At 40.3% G+C, this 19,809-nt stretch overlaps 1 protein-coding gene across 5 annotated transcripts in view; it reads right to left on the reverse strand.

Moving 5' to 3' along the window:
- The window catches only part of sipa1l1 (signal-induced proliferation-associated 1 like 1), a 92,978-nt gene that overhangs the window by 13,803 nt on the left and 59,366 nt on the right, over positions 1 to 19,809 (reverse strand). For all 5 annotated transcript variants that reach the window (XM_085132551.1, XM_085132552.1, XM_085132548.1 and 2 more), the window contains 11 exons: positions 19,622 to 19,752; positions 16,760 to 16,948; positions 15,861 to 16,035; positions 14,004 to 14,107; positions 13,517 to 13,674; positions 5,433 to 6,012; positions 3,597 to 3,695; positions 2,516 to 2,691; positions 1,948 to 2,235; positions 1,366 to 1,515; positions 625 to 758 (listed from right to left, as the gene is read on the reverse strand). In XM_085132551.1, the coding sequence (XP_084988677.1) occupies positions 625 to 758; positions 1,366 to 1,515; positions 1,948 to 2,235; positions 2,516 to 2,691; positions 3,597 to 3,695; positions 5,433 to 6,012; positions 13,517 to 13,674; positions 14,004 to 14,107; positions 15,861 to 16,035; positions 16,760 to 16,948; positions 19,622 to 19,752 (2,184 nt within the window). The remainder of the gene's footprint in view (positions 1 to 624; positions 759 to 1,365; positions 1,516 to 1,947; positions 2,236 to 2,515; positions 2,692 to 3,596; positions 3,696 to 5,432; positions 6,013 to 13,516; positions 13,675 to 14,003; positions 14,108 to 15,860; positions 16,036 to 16,759; positions 16,949 to 19,621; positions 19,753 to 19,809) is intronic.

A 19,809-nucleotide genomic window follows, 5' to 3' on the forward strand; every position in this document is an offset into this window, starting at 1 on the left:
TTATTAAGTCATATAGAACAGAAAGGAAAGTGACAAACAAAAAGCCACTTATTGTACCCAATGTCACCGTTTGAACACCTTTCTGATCCCTATTCAATAATTCTCCCCTTCCTTCGCCATTTGTCTCATTATGTTTCCACCATTTTGTTGGCAGAGACATTAAGACCTTCTCAGTGAAGGCAATATAATTCACAGCTTGCAGAGGCGAAGGAGATGGAAGAGGAGTGGAGTGAGGGGGGAGTGGAAGGGAAGCGCTGTGGCTGCTGTCAGAGTTTTTATCTCTATGAAAAAGCTGCTGCTGTAAAGAAGAAGAAAAAATGTCACCGGCAGACGAGGTAGATGAGGAGGCGCACACACACACACACACACACACAAACACCACTCACACACTCTTCAAGATACCTGTCATTTGAAAGAAATTTACCACCACAGATAAATATGGATGATTTCTTTCCAGTACTGTCTCCTCCTCCGCCCTCAAAACTGAAAAGCCAACTGCTCTGATGTCTATAAAAACACGTCCACAGGCTCACATTTATGCTGCGTTTTATGTTTACACTACTGATAGTATTAAAATACGCCACAATTTGCCAAGACTTTACAGCGCACTTAATCCCAACATACCTGTTGACCCGCGCTCGGCTCCTCCCCCTTCATCCATCCTAGACCAACTGGAAGAGGACTTTCCACCTGACCCGCTCTCTCCAGCCACCTCTCGTCTCTCCCCAGACATCGGCGAGTGGCGATTGCTTGCAAATCTAGGAAACGAGCGCACATGCACCAAATTAAACCCCCTTTTTTAAAAGTTACTTAAATGTGTTTTTACTGATTAAAAATACAGGGGAAGGAATGATAGAAAAACAGAGTTTGAAACAGAATGCATTTTCCCACAGGAGCATTAACAGAGACAAAGACCTAAATGCTAGCATCTCACTCTCCTACAGTAATGCCATATGCTGTTACGGTTGTAAAAAGATTATACTTCAAGCCAACTTTTTTGTATATAGCAAAAAATATATACACATATATATAAAAAAATTAAATAATTTATGTCACAACGATGCATAAATCAGCTTCTTAAATGTAAATGCGTCTTAAACGTCTGTTTAAAACGGTATATCAACCTGTTGCTTTTTGTTGGTTTAAGACATATTTTATGACATCTACAGAAGAGAAGCGATAAATACCTGACCATATGTCAGAGTACACATACAGCGCAGTGGACTTTCTATCATTGATGAATGAAATCACAAACCCCTAAAGGCAGCATAAAACTTTGTAGTGAGAAGAAACTGGGGGTTTTTGTACATAAAACATGCAGTCACTATCCATAAATCGCATCCATAACCACATATTCTTCCTTACTGCTCAGGCATGGACTTCTGTCTCCAGTGAGCAGAGCTCCCAGAGGCGTCGCTGGAACAGGACAGGTTGCTGGGAGAGCTGCGGTTATGAGGGGAACGGCCTAGCGCCAAAGATGAGGCCAGGCTATAGCTCTCACTGCCTGGAGACATCCTGGTGTAGGAAACACAGAGAAACAGTAAGAATTTATCTGCTCATGAAAACATGAAGGTTTTTGTTTTTTTAAGCGAAAAGACTATAAAAGTTCAATTTTCAAAGTTCAGGAAAATTTTGATGGATTTTTATTTTGTCCCAAACAATCAATATGGGGAAAAAAGTCTACTTCTAAAGCACAGAAGCGCTCATTATACGTAAAAATGGTTTGTTTATTTTCAGCAAAGGTTAAAAAAATAAATAAATAAATAAAATCTATTACCCAGGAAAATATGGACTGTAATACAACTGATCAGTTAAACAGCTGGAGGATTCTGGCTTTCGCAGCACATATTTTCCAGTTTGCTCTTTCTTTAGTAAACCTTTCCCAGTCTCCTTCAACATAATACGGTTTTCCAATCATACATACTTAAAGAGCCAACAAGCTCTAACCTCTTGGTGTCTAGAGGTCGTCCATCGCTGCTAACGCTCCGTGGGATGACACCACCCCTCTCCAGCCTCTCGGCTGACAGCGTCTTTCCCACTGAGCTACCGAGGCTGATGGCTCGGTTGGGTGTGTGGGGCTGTGGCGAGGCAGTCAGCGATTGCTGAGGGCTGCTTGATGTCCTCTGCCACTTGTTATTGTTGCTGCGGAAGGGGAATTTGTACTCAAAGGAACCGCTGTCGCTGCTGCTGCCCTTGTACTCTGACACAGGCACCCGATAGAGCTCTGAACAGCCCCTGTGGAGGGAGAGAAAAGAAGTTTAGTTCACATGTGTCTATGTGGAAGAAGGGCTTGCATATTGCATAACCCATATTGAAAAGGGTTGGCATAACATTCAGGACTTAGGACAACAATATTGGTCACCTCTGGCTCCAAAGACACAAAATATGAGGGCCAAAACACCAAACTCAAGGTTTCAAGTTTGGACATTGCCACAAACCAACATGTGACATCACAGTGGCTACATGCAACTTCTATGAAAAGTCTATGACACACATAATTTTCTTTTCCACTTACCTGCGTGGAGTGGCGTCATCATGTGGCGGGATGATAACAACGCGCACTGTCACCGAAGTCCGCAAGAGGTCAATCATCTGCTCGTGGGTCAGAGATGCAACAGCAACCTTGCAGATTTCCACCAAACGACTTCCCTGACGCAGTCCTGCCTGCCAAGCGTAGCCGTATGGCTCCACCTAAAAATAAAGTTACAAAAAGTAAAAATCCCAGAATATTTTCTTTATCTTCAGTAATCCCTGATTTTGACTTCCACAGGGGAATCTCTGCAGATCCTTTGATATTGTTGCCCGCATTTATGCCTGTGTGCTCATGTCTCAGTGTTTTATATGCAGTCTTAGCTGACAGAAAAGAAAAATAGAATGCTGGGATTATTTTCCTTTCGTGGGTACCCACTTTTTCTCTCTCTCTCTCTCTTTTTTTTTTGCACACTCCCTCATATCCATCCCAATAGTTTCAGCAATCTCATTCCAGGAAATGCCTGTTATTTCTGAATCATTATATTGATGCTATGATTATGAGGTGATGATTGCTATTATTTCACTCATAAAACAAAAACTGCATCGGAGAAGCAGAAATGCACAAGCGGAATCGATGATGCTGAACAGGCCAGTCACAGTAGTTGTGGGCTGTATCAATTCCATGTGTAGTTAGATTTCTGGGGGGGTGCACGTCAGGTTACACAGTATATTACAGCATATATATCACGCTAAAGAATTTATTTTTTAAATAAAGCCTAAAAACTGAACAACTTGCGTTTCATACTGCTGGACAAGCATCTATGTACATTAAACTATTAAATTATACAACATCGCTTTGGTAAAATACTCATTGTCACTAAAAATAAAGGTGTATTTGAACCTCAAGTTGTCTGAGAGAAAGGAAATGTGTGCAAACATCTGTTGCATGACAACAACAAGTTGCTATGTTGTGATGCAAATCATCTCCCTGGGGCTGCTTCATCACCAGCAAACATTTTACGGCTACAAATTAGGAGCTTCTCAAACCACGCATAAGCAAGTGTTCTCCCCGAATGCGCTTCACAGTTCTCAGACACACATTTTCATTGTGAATGGACAAGTACCTCAGCTACGATGCCTTCGTAGTTCACGTGGAAGCCGAGCTGTCCCAGGCCATTTCGACGAAGCGTCATCTCTGATGTCTCACAGCCTTTAGTCAGGAACTGGATATAAAGAAGGGCAGAGAGGTGCACAAAGTGGATGCGAGCCATTAAAGGACAGGGACGACAGAAGCTAAAGCGAAGAACCCAACAGCCCCCGGGGTGTATTTTGGTTCAACATAAATAAGTCATTATTTGGAAAAAACTTTGCAGGATATTTGAAATACTCGAATAATGGACTTCCACTTAAGAAGCAGTTTTAAACAACCTGCGTGATCCTTAGGATGTTTATTTGCATGAATAAAAACAAGCATTCATATATACAAACTTATTAAACAACAAGAATAAAAGCAGGTTTGTCTCCTGCTGTATGAGAACAACTGGGTAAACTTCTGGGTCACTGTTTTCATTTGGCAGTGAAGAATTAAAATCAGTTACGGAAAAGTGAAAATACAAGAGTTTGGATCCCATAATACTCTAAAGGTCAACTAATAAGTTGATAAAATATGTGGTAATACGAATCCTTATTCCCAACAAACTTATCCTGTTGTGGTCAGTCACAGCCCTTCTGCTGATGTGCCTGGTGGCTTCAGGATGCCTCTCAGTTCTCTATCTGAACAGCGTATTAGCAAAAGCTCTGCAGAAGTCAAACTTCACAAGAAAGTGTGAATAAATCATGATGTAGACTGGCACCTGACAGGAATTGTTATTTTGCCCTCTGACGTTTCTGAACGTGTGTGTGGGAGAGGAAGCGAGCAGGGGAAGGAAAAATAGAAAACAAGAAGAAGAAAAAATAGGGGGGATAGGAGAAAGAGAGAGGGAGACAAAGGGAGGGAGAGTAGAAGAGATGGGCTCCAAAAAGCAGCTGGCCCGAGGCCACTTCCCTTCCTCGGTCTGGCACTGAGGTAGTCCAAGCGATTGAAGATTAAAGCCAGATGCATAAAATGCAACATGTGATCAACTTCTGAGTCCCGAGCCAAGTAACGAAGTGCAAGTGTTCAAATATGTTTGTATGCATGTGTGCAAATGAAAGATGTCAGATTCAACCCAGGCTACAGAAACACATCACATATGTTTGCATGCAAACACACACACAGTTTTAAGGCAGATAGAGGCTGAGGAAATGAATGTATTCTAAAGCATTGATGATTACATAAGAAAACACCTTTTTTTCCTCCGACCAGTTTCCATGGAAACAGCTAAGGACGAACTAGCATCACTTCACTGTATGTGTAGGTGTATGAGCCATTAAGGAGAATGTTGTCCAGTGGTGTTTCTGAAACTCCCTCAATAAGCAGAGACCAGTAATGAGACAGCAGCTTTGGCATGTGGATGCAGAAATGTTGTCATTCTGGCAGACTGACAGCCGACACTGAATAGTAAGCGAGACTGTGAGTGGGCCAGGTAACTGATCAATGGCAGCCAGCGGCGTTTTTTTTTCTCCATTGGTTTGGTTTTTCAGTACAGTTCTACTATTAATATGAATAAATAATTCTGCCATCTTCAGGACTTCTAACAAACACAAAGAGCGTGGTTAACATTGCAAGCATGAGCGGTGTCGTCCAAAAGGGACACAACAATATTCGTCTTGACGTTCGAAAAACAAATCGCAGTTTTTCTTGGCGTATAAACCAATTAACCTAATTTAATTTAGAATACGTAGCTCTTGGGCATGAGAGCAGAGGGCAGAAGACGGAAAAAATTGTTAATGGATGACTCATCGTGAAAGGGTAACAAACACTGTTGTTTATACCAACAAGCACCATTCTTATGTGTATTGTATTTTGTGTGTGTTCTAACCTCTAGACGCTTGACCACCTCTTTGAAGTCTTCTGTATTATTACTGATACTCCTCAGAGACATGCTTTCACCCCGCTCGTAGAAAATCTTCAAAGACGCGGGGCTGCTAAGCGTCCAGCCAATCACATCCTTAGTGGCACAGTTAAACACCACAGCCTTGGCCTCCTGGTCCAACAGGATTAAAAAGTCATTGGAAATGGCCAGCAGGGCCTCCATTTCTCCTCCACTCCCATGATCCTCAGCATGGACTGGCCAGGTCACCGCCCCAAGACTGCGCAGCTCTGCCCCTTCATATGGCCGGGTCTTCTCTTTCTTTTTGTGGGCAAGCGAGATGAAAGGGAACTTCCCAGAGGGGTCAATTGGGGTGTTGGTGGTGTGCCGCTCAGCCAGGTCGCGCAGATACTCCTGCCGCGTTCGTGTGGCCATGGCTCGGAACTTGTGTGATTTGTGGGCAGCATTTTCCGCATTGATGACCTTGGCCAGCAGGAAGTCCCGGAACACCGATGACTTGGGGAACGTCATGCCCTCTGGGATAGGGGGGCCGAAAGAGGGTACGTCTTTGGAGCGGGTGACGGCCACACTACAACGGACAGGAAGAGACCAGGCAGAGAAATTAAAAGAAAGAAGAGAAATAAAAATGGGAGAAGAAAAGAACAGATAAAAAAAAAAAAAAAAACTCCAGGCCAAGAACCGGGCCAATTTAGAGTCTGTGTTTTATTCAGACATCAGATTATTTTACTTTAAATGAAAACAATATGTCGCACAAAAAGCTTGAACTCTTTGCCATTTTAGACTAATCAGATTTAAAAGCAACAAACTGCAACAAAGCTATCTCTCTTTCATTTGTTGTTGTGATGTTGAAATGGAGAAGCTTAGAGTAAAGCTATAAAAGCAGAAATGTATAATTTCTTTATTCCTTTTGTTTAGTTTCTTATTATTGATACACTTTAGTGTCCTTACAGGCCATTTTAAAATGATTTTTATAGTTTTTATAGAATTTTGTGACTTCTTATCGGGTTGTCGAGTCACCTATGAAATACCGAATGCCTCTAACCTGCATCAAAGGTGTAAATAAAACCTAATTTCAATCAGGGAGCTGTGTGATTGCGTTTTTTCCCTATACCTCCTTCCCCCTCCTTCCTTCCTCCTTTCATTAAGTCCCTGCAATGGCCATCTGAGGATGCTTGCTCTCTCTGGTATGTCAGGAACTCAGCTGAGCAGCCATGAAAAGCAAGGAAAGATGGGGAGGATGAGGGGAGACAGCTATTTTACATCTGCTGTCCAAAGCCACAGAAAACACATTGTGAGACACAAAAGGAATATGTGGCTAAGAAAGGAAGAAAAGAGGTCTGTGCGGGGGAAACATCAGGAAATTATTGCATACTGGCGAAAGTTTTAAAAAAAACTATTTGTTAGGTTTTGTAATGTTGATTGTCATTTATGCTTAGAAATATCTACTTATATATGCTTAGAGTTTTATAATTAGTTTTAGAGTGGTAGAGGTGTATAATCGATTGTGTAGTGATAGGATGTGTGATCCTTAATAGTCTGCAAAGGCTTGGTGCGCATTCCACACCTACATCCTGGGAGCATGGGAAGAGGTCGTACCTTGTTTTATGGTAGGATTAACGTAGCAATATCTGTTTTAGTCTAAGTGCCCTTTGTTTAGATAAACTGCTGGACTTTCTAGACCAGTAGGGTTAGGGAAGTCATTTATGGGGTCATACTCTGACCCCACACACACCCACACACACCCACACCCACCCACACCCACTCCTTTGTTTACATGTATACCTATGTAAGATGTTATATGTTAATGACCCTATGCATATTCATGTAACCACAATAAAAGGAGTGCTATGGGGAACCTGGCTGAGAGTCTGATGGAGGTCAAGTGGTGGAACGACACTTGGCTCCAGGCAGGTCTCCCTCATGCATGAGTAACATGAAGAACTTTGCCTACTTCGTGTCTTGCTTTGCTGTGTAATTATATTGTCTTCAACGTTCCAGCGAATAGGTTTAAGCTACAAACCTATCACTATTTTTAAAATGTCTGAGAGTGAAACAGTTCTCTAAACGGTCTACAGAGCTCTGTGGCTGCACGCTGGCCACCTGTCCTCGTCTCAACCTCTTCATAACCAAATGTGCTCAATCACAGGTGATAATTGCCAGCTGACAAGAGTAGCTGTAGAAATGGGAGCTCTCATCCCACACACACTTCCCCGCTGACATGCGTCAACATACATGCTGACACCAGGATTAATAGCTTTGTCTAATTAGCGATACCTGTGCCACCCACATCTTTCTAAACATACCTCAGAGGCACCCTATCTTCATTGGTGACATGGGGTGTTCAATTAACCTAACCATCATATCATTGACACCTCGTCTCCAATGTTTGCAACATGGAAAAGTGGGCCCTGAGGTAAGAGAAGAAGCATTGTTTTCTAGACAGAATTGCCTTTGAGAATGAACACAAGCTATTATTGTGCAAGGCTGGCAAGTGCATCCTGGGAATACTCACAGGAATTCTAGTGCCATTTTTCTACAAATAGGGACGGGGCCTTTATCTGCCTCAAGTGCAGAAGAGAAAAGTCCCTCGTATGTGAAAGAGTGAATTAGAAATAATTAAATGTTACTACATAATTCAACATATTTTAGCAGACATATCATCTGTGCCAAAAAGGAGATCACCATCAGCGCATCAACCCAGCGTGCCCACGTTGTCACAGCTTCTCTAATCTAACTTGAAGGTCAACCACACCCTGCCCATCAACAGAGAGCATTTTTTTAATTCAATACAGGTATTAATAAAAAAAAAAAATTATATAGTTGTCTCCATTTCCTTCCTGGCATTTGTGCTGAAAACAACAAGGAGAAGGAAAGCAGGTAGCGTGTACATGCGTAGGTGTCAGGGCATGCGAACGTGTTAACATCAAAGACCCTTCTGCTGTTAGCGGTTTAGCAGTTTTCACTCTTTTAACTGTGTATATTTTCAATATGACCCTTACAATGGAGTGAAAATTACATCACACTGTTAGTTCACAGCTTGACTTGTTTAACATGATCACGGGATTTTTTCCACATTTATTAAAAAAAAACCAACAAAAAACTAATAAATGGCTCTGACTAAAGACATAATTCCCCTGTAATTAAACGGAATTTAAATTATTTTATTTGAAATTACAATGTAATTATATTTACCTACAACTACTTTGAAGGTAGGCAGATTAGAAAGAGGGATTAATGAGCAAAATAATTATACTGTAAGCAAATAAAAGTGTTGCATAAATAATTTATTTTAAGTAGTGTTCAATTTCATGGTAATGTTGAAAATGTGTTGTAATTTTTGGAGCACACGTATTATGGAGTGGATTAATATTGCTTTTCTCACATCTTTATTTAATATTCATTATGTCAATAAGTATGTTGGATATTCTATTATTCAAGCTTTATTTTACCAATATAAATATGATAAGAAATGTTATCCCCTTTACCAACTTAAAAGAAAAAAATAAATATCATTAAAATCTGCAAACCTGTGTGACCTTATAATGACAGCACCCTTTAAAAATCACTGTTTTAAACTGTTCAAACAAGTGCACAGTGTCTCTTTCCCTGTAAAATACCTGGAAGTTTAAGTTTAGCCACTTCATAATACTGTCCACGGCACACACTCCAAAAAGTACAGTGCACTTGCAATGTAAGCTGGGAAAATATGATTCATTTTGCCACAAAGTTACCAAGAAATTACAAAGTAGTTACTTACTTATGGACTTTCATGAAATTACCTACAAAATAATTTATGTGTCCTTTCCTGCAATATGCTATACTAACTAACAACTTAGTTACATGTAAATACTTACATTTATTTACAGACAACTTAAATTCACTTATTGTATAATACGACTTGTTACCTCCCATTCTACTGTGTACACCTTTAAGTATTTGTAGGTAAATTTAATTACATGTAATTTTAAATAAAATTCCATTAATTTAAATTAAATTAAAGGTTTTTTTAAATAACATCTTAAAAAAAAAATATATTGTGTCCAGGGAAAATTAGAAGTCTTCCTAATTCTGATGTCTCTCTATTGAAGGATTAAAATAAACATAAAGTGCAGCAGTAAAGAGTTTAAGTGAGATATAAAGTAACATTACATGAAAGTATTTTGCCCTGTAGCATCCTTATTAAAACTGTTACTAGCATAAAAAATAATAACATCAAATCTGATGAGAGACTGGCAGCGGCATAGCTCTATTAGCCAGGGCTTCTGTTGATAACAAACGAACCATGCCGGGTATTTGAGAGAGGGGTAGCTAAAGTGATTATACGATGGGAAAACAAATGGTTACAATAAAATGTGACCTTTTATTCTTATTCTTCTCCATCACTACAGCATCACTCAATGCATTATATTGGAGCTCTAAAAGCACTTGTACTGATCTCAAACACCTGTGAGTCAGTCAGCCAAAGACCTGTGACTCATGCAGGACAGAGAAAAGTGATGGAGAGAGGTAGGTAGAGGTATGAAAGCAAAAGGAAAAGACTGAAAGAGCATTAAGAAATAATGAATGCGGGGGGGATAAGGAGAAGGAACGAGAAAAGCGAGTGAGGAAGACAGAGAGGAAAAGGAGTGTTGGGGAATTGTTGCACTGTGAGGCTGCTGTGTGATCCTTATGGCAGGAGGTTTGGTAAAAGAAATGAAAGAGCACATTCCTGTGGCTTTCACTGATTTGTGGTCTTATAAATATCCAATGTGTGGGCAGTTCTGCTCTTCCAGTATCTACGACCTGCTGCCCACTGAGCCAGGCCAAGAAAAAGAACATGTCAATACCTGATGGAGTGCAAGATTGTGAGAGTGTGGATATGGGGAAGGTATACATTATGTTTTTGTCTACTTTAGGCAACTATTATTCAAAGCATGGACTATTTTTGTTATCTAAAAGTTTTGAGGTTTTGTTTATGTAGTGACTTTTTAGCTAAGAGCCATACAAAGAGTTTAAAAGAATTCAAATTTGTGGGGATAAAACCTTTTTGAGAAATTCTAACCGTTTTATGCGTTTTATGAAAACCTTTTTTTTTTTCGCATTCCAAAGCTATTACATCACAATGTGATTGGTCAGCTGCAATTTCCAGCAGTCCAGGATGGCAACATTATGCTGACGCAGGAACAACATTGTTAAGGTGCAGATGAATTTACAATTGAAGAGGAAATAAGTAACGACACTAGTAGCTTCCAAATGGAGTGCTGAGACATATCGAAGAGCCACTCAGGCAGCTCCTGCATGTGTGACATATCAAAGTTTACGCTCGACTGTGAGGATGATAACAAAAGCTGCAAGTTGTGGAATGAATCATTTTATTGTGTTGACGGAACACCACCTAAAGACGAGAGGAAACAATATCTAAGAGGAAACTATCTGACGGCTGCCAGCCTCATGGCTCCAGCTGGGGCATGAATGTCAACAGCCTCAGTGAGCGTGCAACATCTGTCAGGAGAAGATGATGCACTTGAGAAACTGCCTTCTTCAAAGGCAATCCAATATGAACCAGAGGCAACGGGACCATTTCTTGGACTGTGCGTCTACTCTTTCATGGAAGCATCAAAAAAGACATCTCTGAAGGCATAGACACCATTTTGCATAGATATAAAGTACACTGTAAGTCTTGGGGCACACCTCATTTCTTTATATTTATCTAGCTAAACTGGATAGAGGTGCAGCAATTTATTGAAACATGCACAAAAATATGTGCCTGACTTAGTTAAAAAGTTTGTAAACTTGTAGCTTTTTCTCAATTATTTAGTTGCTTTTTTTCTTTCTTTTTTTTTTTTTTAAACAAAGACAGAAAACCAGGCGAATCAAAATGCGCCATTACAAACATTCAGTCTGCTCATTGGCCAGATGTGTCTGGGGCGGGAGCAACAAAAGTAAATTCAGGAAGAAGGTGCTTTGTTCTGGACTATTGGTGAACACGAACAGTCACCCATCCATGCTGACCGTTACACATCTATAGTAACTTACCGCATCCCAGAATGCAAAGCATATGTGGCTACGGGAAGTTTTTAGCTCAAACTCGCAACGTCAGATCACGTTCAAACTGTGGTGTGAAAACAAGTATCAGGATTTATGTTATCTGCACACATAATACTGGTCAAGCCCCATCAGTTATGTGCCTTAAGTCTTATTCCTTAGAAGCAAAATATTTAAAAAAAAAACGAGGGGTGGTTCAAGATTTTTGCAGTGTACTGTAAATACACTTGTGCCCACTTGACCTTAAGCCGTGTAGGAAAGAGACCATTTTTCACACCTTTAAAACAAACTGTTACTCGAGCATTTAAGTATCGCACTTCTCCAGTCTCTGGTGAGGACGCATCATTTCTCTGCAGCTGTATTTTACAGAGGCTTTCAGCCCTGAAGACATCTGTAGATTTCTGCATTATTTGTTTTCACAGAGTGAACTCAAATTACCTAATTTCGTGATTACAGTGAAAATGCCAGTAGAATCCTTTAAAGGAAATCCTCCATCAGTTTTCAGTTACGCGTACAGTATCGCTTTCGGCAGCACTCTAATGCCTTTGGCTCATACACTAGGTCTTATAACAAACTCAGTTTGGGTTGCAGCCATCAAAATATCATTATTTGAGAGTAGCCTATTTTGTATTAACAGGCAATTACATTTAACTGCACAAGATACTAGCAGCATTAGAGCAGTGAACAGAAAACACATCCTGGTTTACATTAAATGGGGTTACACACTATTTTATTGTACTTTGCTCTATTCATATCAAACAAAAGAAAAAATTTTTTACACTTCCACTAAGAGCAGACATTAAGCGAGCAGAATAGTTATGTTTTGATCTCTAAATGGTTGAAAGCAGGTGCAAGGCCAGGTGAACCCAGAATTTTCCCACTTTCAAAATGACAAATTGAACAGAACAGTGAAGTAGTTCAATACCAAGTGTGTATGCCCCCGTCTTCATAAACCTTAAGAAAACAAACCAAAGCTTCAAAGCATTTAGGTCACCTTTGCTTAATATCTTATGACTCAGTCAATTTCCTGTGGTGACTATGAATCTGATGTTTCACCTTTATATGGTGTGCAGAAAACTCATTTTCACTTCAGAAAACTTAACTTGCGTTTGTGAGTCGCATAAGGCACATGTCAATAGTACTTGCTCTTCTTCTATTCAATTCATTATTGGCTGCTTTGCTCACATGTGTTTGTGTATGTGTGGTGCTGTTGTTTAGTAGTGAAGTAGCCCCATGGGGGACAATTAAGTCCTCACACAATGTGCTCTGACAGCAATTAAAACAGCCATTAGTGGAAGAGGGAGGCAGAGTCCTAGAGAGCAAGATAAGAGAGAATGACAGAAAACGAGATAAAAAGACAGAGCCAGGAATGAGCTAAATGAAATGCCCTTCAAATCTGAACAGCGCCGAACACGAAAGACTGCAAAGGCAGAATATAAATAATTTCTTAAAAGTTATTTCAGACTTGTACATTGTATTTAATATTACACCCTCTCACAGCGGGGAAACAAATCGCGAGTTGTAGAGAGGGCTCTCAACACTCTCGGCCTACTCCATGATGAAACTGCAAAGGCAACGAGAGCCGTGCAACAATCTGAGCAGAAGGATGAGAGCATTATTGTTTTTGCTGTGATGAAAAGTGAATCATAAATCACATGCAAGTCCTCAAATGCAGTATTTTTCCAGACATTTTGAAAAGGCAGGTAAAGCACTGGCCTTATATAACCTCTAATGTAATGAAAAGACATAGAAGGGAATGTTCCAACCGATCTCTACAGCCCTTATTTTTTAATTCAGTGTGTAGTTTTTGAACTCAACTTCCTTAACTATCACATTTTGACACTGTATTACTTTGAATAATGCCAGTCTGGATGTAACCTCTCCAGATTCAAGTAGACTGACTGGATTCTCTTTGACTTGACCAAGTCTAAATTACAGCATCAAACTGGTTTTTGCATTGTTTAGGCTTCAAATGGGGCACAGTTTGAAAAGTAGTATGCAGCATTTTATTTACACGCAGTCTATTCTGGTGTACTCTTGAATCTCACCTGTAGGAGGTGTTTTCGGAGCAAGGGTTATGCGCTCGCACAATCACAAAGACGTGCTGAAAGTGTGAGCGGATGTTTTTAGGAGTGAAGGGGAGTGCCCCGGGTTCCTGGAACACAATCGTGACGATATCGTTCCCAATATGTCGCTTCCGCAGCAACTGGAAAACATTTTCAAAGAGAGAAGCTAAAGTTAAAACATAATTAGACATCTAGAGGAAAAAACAACAACACTTGAGCCACTGTTGTTTCAGCCTTTAAGGGTCGCCACAGTGAATTATCTGACACCATCCTCTAGCATCCTCCTGTCTTACCAAACCTCTGCATGTCCTCCTTCACTACATCTATACACACAAAGAACAGGATCATGTTAACTCTAAAAATGTGCATAGCATGGATTACTACTTTCTCTAATGAAAAGCCACACCTTGCTGGTGGATCCAAAGGAATTTTAGTGTATCCAAGCTCCGAGCCCTGTAAATGAACATACCTGTTGCTTATTGTTGGGTGTGTAGGGCAGCATGGTGGATACGTGGAACATGATCTCATAATCCTTGTAAGTAGTATACATCGAGTGGGTGCCAGTTGAGTCAGCTGAGAAGGAGAAAACTGCATGTAAATGTCTCATACTTCAGGAAAATACACCATGACAGGTTTGTTCAAGTACCCCAAAACTCTCTTCCTGCATGCTTGTCTCTACTATATGCTGTTCAGATGGCCCTAAAAGACGCTCACCTCTTTACAGTTAGGGAGCCACTGCACTACCTCACCAGGCTGTTGATGTTTTCCATTTAGAGAGTCAAACAGTCACAAGGTATTTAAAGGCTGTACTTAAACTAGCTACATTACCTCAATTAATTACACACATTCATTAAGGAGGGTGTTGCATGGCTGTATTCAATTTGCTAGAGGCTACTAACGGTTGTATTACGTGTCCTGCAAAAATTGATTGGGGCAGTTTTTGTCTCACAGGGTATTGGGCAATGGCTTAGTTCATGCAGGGATAATATGGATAACATAATATCATACACAGGCTTGGAAATGTCACAGAGGTAGCAAAAATAAAGTGGACATCAATTCTGTTTGGAACAAACACAGGTGGTCTGGCAAAGGAGAAGGGCACAACCACAGAGGATCAATATCAGTGTCCAAAAGAAAATACAGTAATCTGAAACTAAAGGCCATCTGTCAAATGTCTGAAGAAACATCTGAGGAAACTTAAGAATGAAAACGGGGGGAGCAGGATCAGAAAATTTTAAAACATGTATTCCATCTGCTCATAATTAAATGTTTTGAAAACTGCAAGGAATTTAGGTGCCAAGGGCAAGGAACTGAAATCAAGTTACATGCTATAATAAATTACAACTTCAATAATTAATTTCACTTCTTACATTACATACCTTCATCCTAATAAAAAGTGTAATAAACATTTTATAAGGAAACAATGTATTTAGTACTAGTGCAGTACTCAAAGAAGAAAATCTATTATTGAGCCATCACTGCACGATCTATGGCTGTAAGAAACATTTGGACAGATTTCAGTTTTACTCAGCTCTCCTCCTGAAAAAACACAGTCTGGAGTATTTGTATCTGCTGGAGATTGATGACAAACTATAAAATAATTTGCTAAAACCCTAATCATTCAGATGTTGACCAGTCAATAACCCCTCAACCCCACCAACCACACGTCACTAGATAAAATCGTTTTTTCCCTGACTGGTTGGTAAGTTGCCCACAGCCACTAGGCCAAGTTGGATGAGAAAAGGTGTACGGTGCAACCAGAAACAAAGCCAGATCATCTCCAAAGTTAAAGTTTTTTTTTTTTTTTTCCCCTCTCCAGTTTCCAGTTTGGATCACACATTTTTCAAGTTTTACTACAACTCAGCTAGCAAGTGTTTGGAGGCAAGTTGCCATCTTCTATCTGTTAGTGACCAAAGCAATCTAAATGAGGTTTTTGGTGCAGCAACCACTCCTCAACTGGTCAGAGAGTATACATTTTTCTCTAGCAATCAGAAGATTCCAGGGAGTCAACTGACCAGTCCTTTAACATGTGAATGAGATCTAATGTGATTATCGCAATGCAAGTTGAGGCACTGAACCCATGTGTGTATACACATAATCTAAAAGACTCTGACGACCCCCTGCATGCTCCAATCCATCAAATACTTGCTGGGAAACTGAACTCAGCACTTTTTGATCAATGCGAACGTCTATTTAGTGCGTGCCAATTTACTAATTTACTACCTGCTGTGCTGGATTAGACAGGATCAATGTCAGCGTAAGATCAAATATAAAGGTTCCCTCACACCCTCACTGGCACCTCGCAGTTTTTTGCAAATGTACATACTCTTTGTGTCCAGCTGAGCTCGATACTTGGTGAAGCCTTTAAGACGAACCCTCTCGCCCAGCAGATGGAGGAACTCCTCTAGTGCAGGCCCAGCCGCTTCGTTGTTGTACATCTCCTCCTCGCTACTCTGACCCGCCATGCAGTACATCACCCCCACCTTTCGCTGAAAACTCAGCTGCAGAGAGAACAAACATTATTCCAATGAAAAGGGGAGAAACAAATGGAGATTACTGTGTGGAAGTCATGTCAGAGTAACCATGTTGACATTTGAGGCAAGACTCATGTTGACATTTTAAGAATAACCTTGGGTTGTTCTGTAGTGATTTTGTGCCATTTTCCTAAGAAATCATGTTGACATTTTCAGAGGATTCAGCTTCTGATAACTGCATCAGAAAGCATAAGTATCAAAGAGCTTTTGAGTATATATATAATTTTTTTAAAGGGTTATGTTGTGTGTGCATGCATCGACACACGTTGACACAGCATGCATATAAACAGTTTCTTCAGACAAATTCCACATAACGGTCTGTGGGAGTAAATAAAGAGATACAGCAAAAATAAATAAAAATAATTTAGTTCAACAATGAGACATCCCCTTCACAGAAAAACACCCACACACTAAAAAAATTCATGAAATGCCAAATGACAATTGTTTGCTTTGCATACTCAATAGTACAGGTTACCAGCTGCAAAAGTTCTTTGGCTCAAAGACCAATCGAATGCATGCACGAAAGGATCGCACTCTATTCAGCGGATGCCATGTCTGCATGACACTGTCTTTTCACTAAATGGAAAGCAGTAATCAAATGTGCTCAATCAAAGGAATTAGTCAAGCAGATTCATCCGGCCCATCATAACCCACAATCAAACCTCAAGACGTGCTCGCTGCATCTCCTTACCCCCTGCTCGTCCAGCTTCATCAGCTGCTCAGTGACCTTGGGTGTGTTGAGTGCCAGGCGTAAGCAGTGAACATTGAGCTCAGGAACGAGGTACTCCAGCACTTCTTTGAGGGGCAGGCCTCGACCTAGACCATGCTTGGACGTCGAAGGTACAGCATCTTCCAGGATGGAACCCCGCAGAGTATTCAGCTGGAGACCACCCATAATGCAGGAAAAGAACAACAAAAACACAATTGCAGGGGTCAAAGCCATTATGATTTTCACTTAAAAAAAAAAAAAAAAAAAAAAAAAAAAAAAGACCCTAATACTCTATCCATCCATCAATCTTCTTCCACTTATCCAGTTCACGGTTGTTGGAGCCTATTCTAGCCGATCATTATCAGTATCGAATCAAACCATCAAAAATATCAAGATTTCTATTTCAACTTACTTAAAAAGGAAAAATGGAGTTTAACATGGTTCTAATACGGCGCACAAAACTCACTGAAGCATGAGTTTATAGCTGTTGCTAATTTCTAACCCTTGCTTTTAAATTCAATTACATAAAAGCACAATGCACTATAAATAGAAAACTACAATATGGCACAACCATTTGTTAATATTTAAGAAAGAAACGAGCTTTATTGGTCAGATACATGATCACACAGAGTACAACATGCAGTGAAATGTGTCGTGTCCGAGCTGTGGACAGGCTGCAGGCGTAGCTGCACCATTCCAGGGCTTGGTGTTTGGCATGGGGGGCCTAGCCAGGACCTTTACTGGGAGGGAATCGAATTTGATACTTCCGCTCCAAAGGTGTGTGGTCTTACCATAACACTATCCAGCTTAACTATTTGGTCACAGTTTTAGCAACCCTTTCACTTCTCCTGCTGATGGTGCAGATTAAATCATTTTTATGCTCTGTGCAGTTTTACACTGCTTCCACAGCTAATGGAAATTTGATTGGTCTATTGGTATTCATCACAGAACATTCAATGATTGAAATGAAATTCACTTTGATTTGGCTAAAACTGAATTGATTTCCACTTATCCCTCAATATGGGAGCATATTAACCTCTTTAGGTATCATATTTAAATATATCAAGTTAAAATGTGAAAGCGTTAATGCGTAGCATTTATGTTAGAAATTAAATGCATAGTGGGAAAATATGTAATATCGAGACACTGTTGACTGCAATTCTATCTTTGTGCCAAAAGACTTTGCTTTGTGTTCTTCATAGCTCTCCATAACCCGCTCGTCTTGAAGCAGGCAGCACTCAAGCAAGAGATTTAAAAAAAAAAAAAAAAAAAAAGAGTTAAATAAAGAACACCTAGGTTCAAAGAGAAAGCTGATAGTTTTAATCTGTTGCTTATCCAGCCTGTTAATGCAAATAAACTTGCTTCATAGCACACCCGTCAGATCGAGTCCAGATTAGTTGCTGGTTAGACAATTCTTCTCTTGGCTCTTCCTTCCTGCTCCACGCAGTGTGTTTGTTCTTTGTAACAGGCAACAATAACAGCATGACTAGCTATCCAGCCCTCTGTAGAATACTAGTAACTCTATTTTGGGAAAACTGGAAGGAAGCCTGTGATGAGGCCTTAATCTATGCAATTAAATGCAGTTTAGGATCACACATGAAATTAATCTTTTTCCACAAAATCTAAAAACAGATATTTTTTCCACTCTCTGTGGATACAGGGAAAGTAAAATGCAGAAAAGTGTCTGGCTAAGGGAGAAAATAAATAGAGTGTAGGTTTTGCTGCTGTAGCTTTCAGTGTGAATACTAAGGCTTCGGGGTAAAAAAAGCTCAACGAGGACATCCATGAATAAATCAGGAAGACTGTTGAAAGTGCAGAATCTGAATATCTACTATCAACTAACAGCTGTTAGTCAGTAGTGGTCCCATGCCACTTGTGTGTTTTTGCCTTCACGTGGTGTTTGGAAAGTCCAGAATTGCTGCCAGCGCACTCAGTACTAAACAAACCAAAGAAGAAAAGCACTTTAAACTCATCATGGGCAGTATTAAAAGGACAGTTGTCCTCTTTGGTCCCTGGACTTTTGTCTTCAACATTAGTGCAACCCACTCAATCCCACACAGGCACACAAATATATCTAAACCTGTGAAGCTCCCTGCTCTGAAAATAGCAATTAGAGAAGAGACTGAGAGGCAAGAGAAGGAAAGAAAAATAGAGGAAAACATAGCACAGTAGGTCGTGCGTCATCCCAAGAGATTGCAAGGGCTATTACTCATGGCACGCTTTAATAGAAAAGCAATGCTTTACCTTCTTCACTCAAATACCTCAGGTGCTATTTTAGTGTCGTTGAGCTGCAAAATGGCACAGCTCAACCCTTCAAAGATGAAGGCTGACAAAGATGGTGGGTGGGCGTTCAGCTCAGCGAATAAGGACGTGCATCTATGGTTCTACTGTGTCTACTGATGGAAAAAAGGGCTAGAGGGATTCACGAAAAAGTTGAGAATTTGGGCTAATCAAATGGGAGGAAACTATAAAAACAAGATCAAATGGGCAGTAATTTAAGGTGGTATCAAGGAGCGGAGGCGGTAGCATCCTGAGCTGTGTGCGACAGCCTTGAGCTGAAGCTTTTATAATGTCTCCCCCCAACTGGCTTCATCAATAAGCAGGGAGCAGTTCTTATGTCAACTCCTACACAGTTTGAACTCATAAAAGCATTTCAGGAAGATCACTCAGGAGAGCATACTAAATACTGACAGATATGTTCACATGAACTTTCACAGTGTGAATAGCTAGTAAAGCTACAAGCTTACCCCGGTGAATGAAAACATTATTAAAAAATAATAATTATATAACAAAATCGTGAACACGTCAGACAGATGGCATACTATTTGTCAGAATGTATGTTACCTCACTCGTTCTGAAAATGACCCTGTAGTTGTACTGCTGTCCATGGTCTTTGTGTTCCTCCAGCTTCTCCCTTCTCAGACTCACCGCCACAGGGCCCAGATTCTCATCTACCCCCAGGTAATTCCAGTGCTCTAGTGGTGAAAAGTATTGGGATTTCAGATGCAGACATAAATTGATGACAGAGGACA

The sequence above is a fragment of the Neolamprologus multifasciatus genome, chromosome 15, assembly GCF_963576455.1.
Source record: "Neolamprologus multifasciatus chromosome 15, fNeoMul1.2, whole genome shotgun sequence".
NCBI classification, from domain to species: Eukaryota; Metazoa; Chordata; class Actinopteri; order Cichliformes; family Cichlidae; genus Neolamprologus; species Neolamprologus multifasciatus.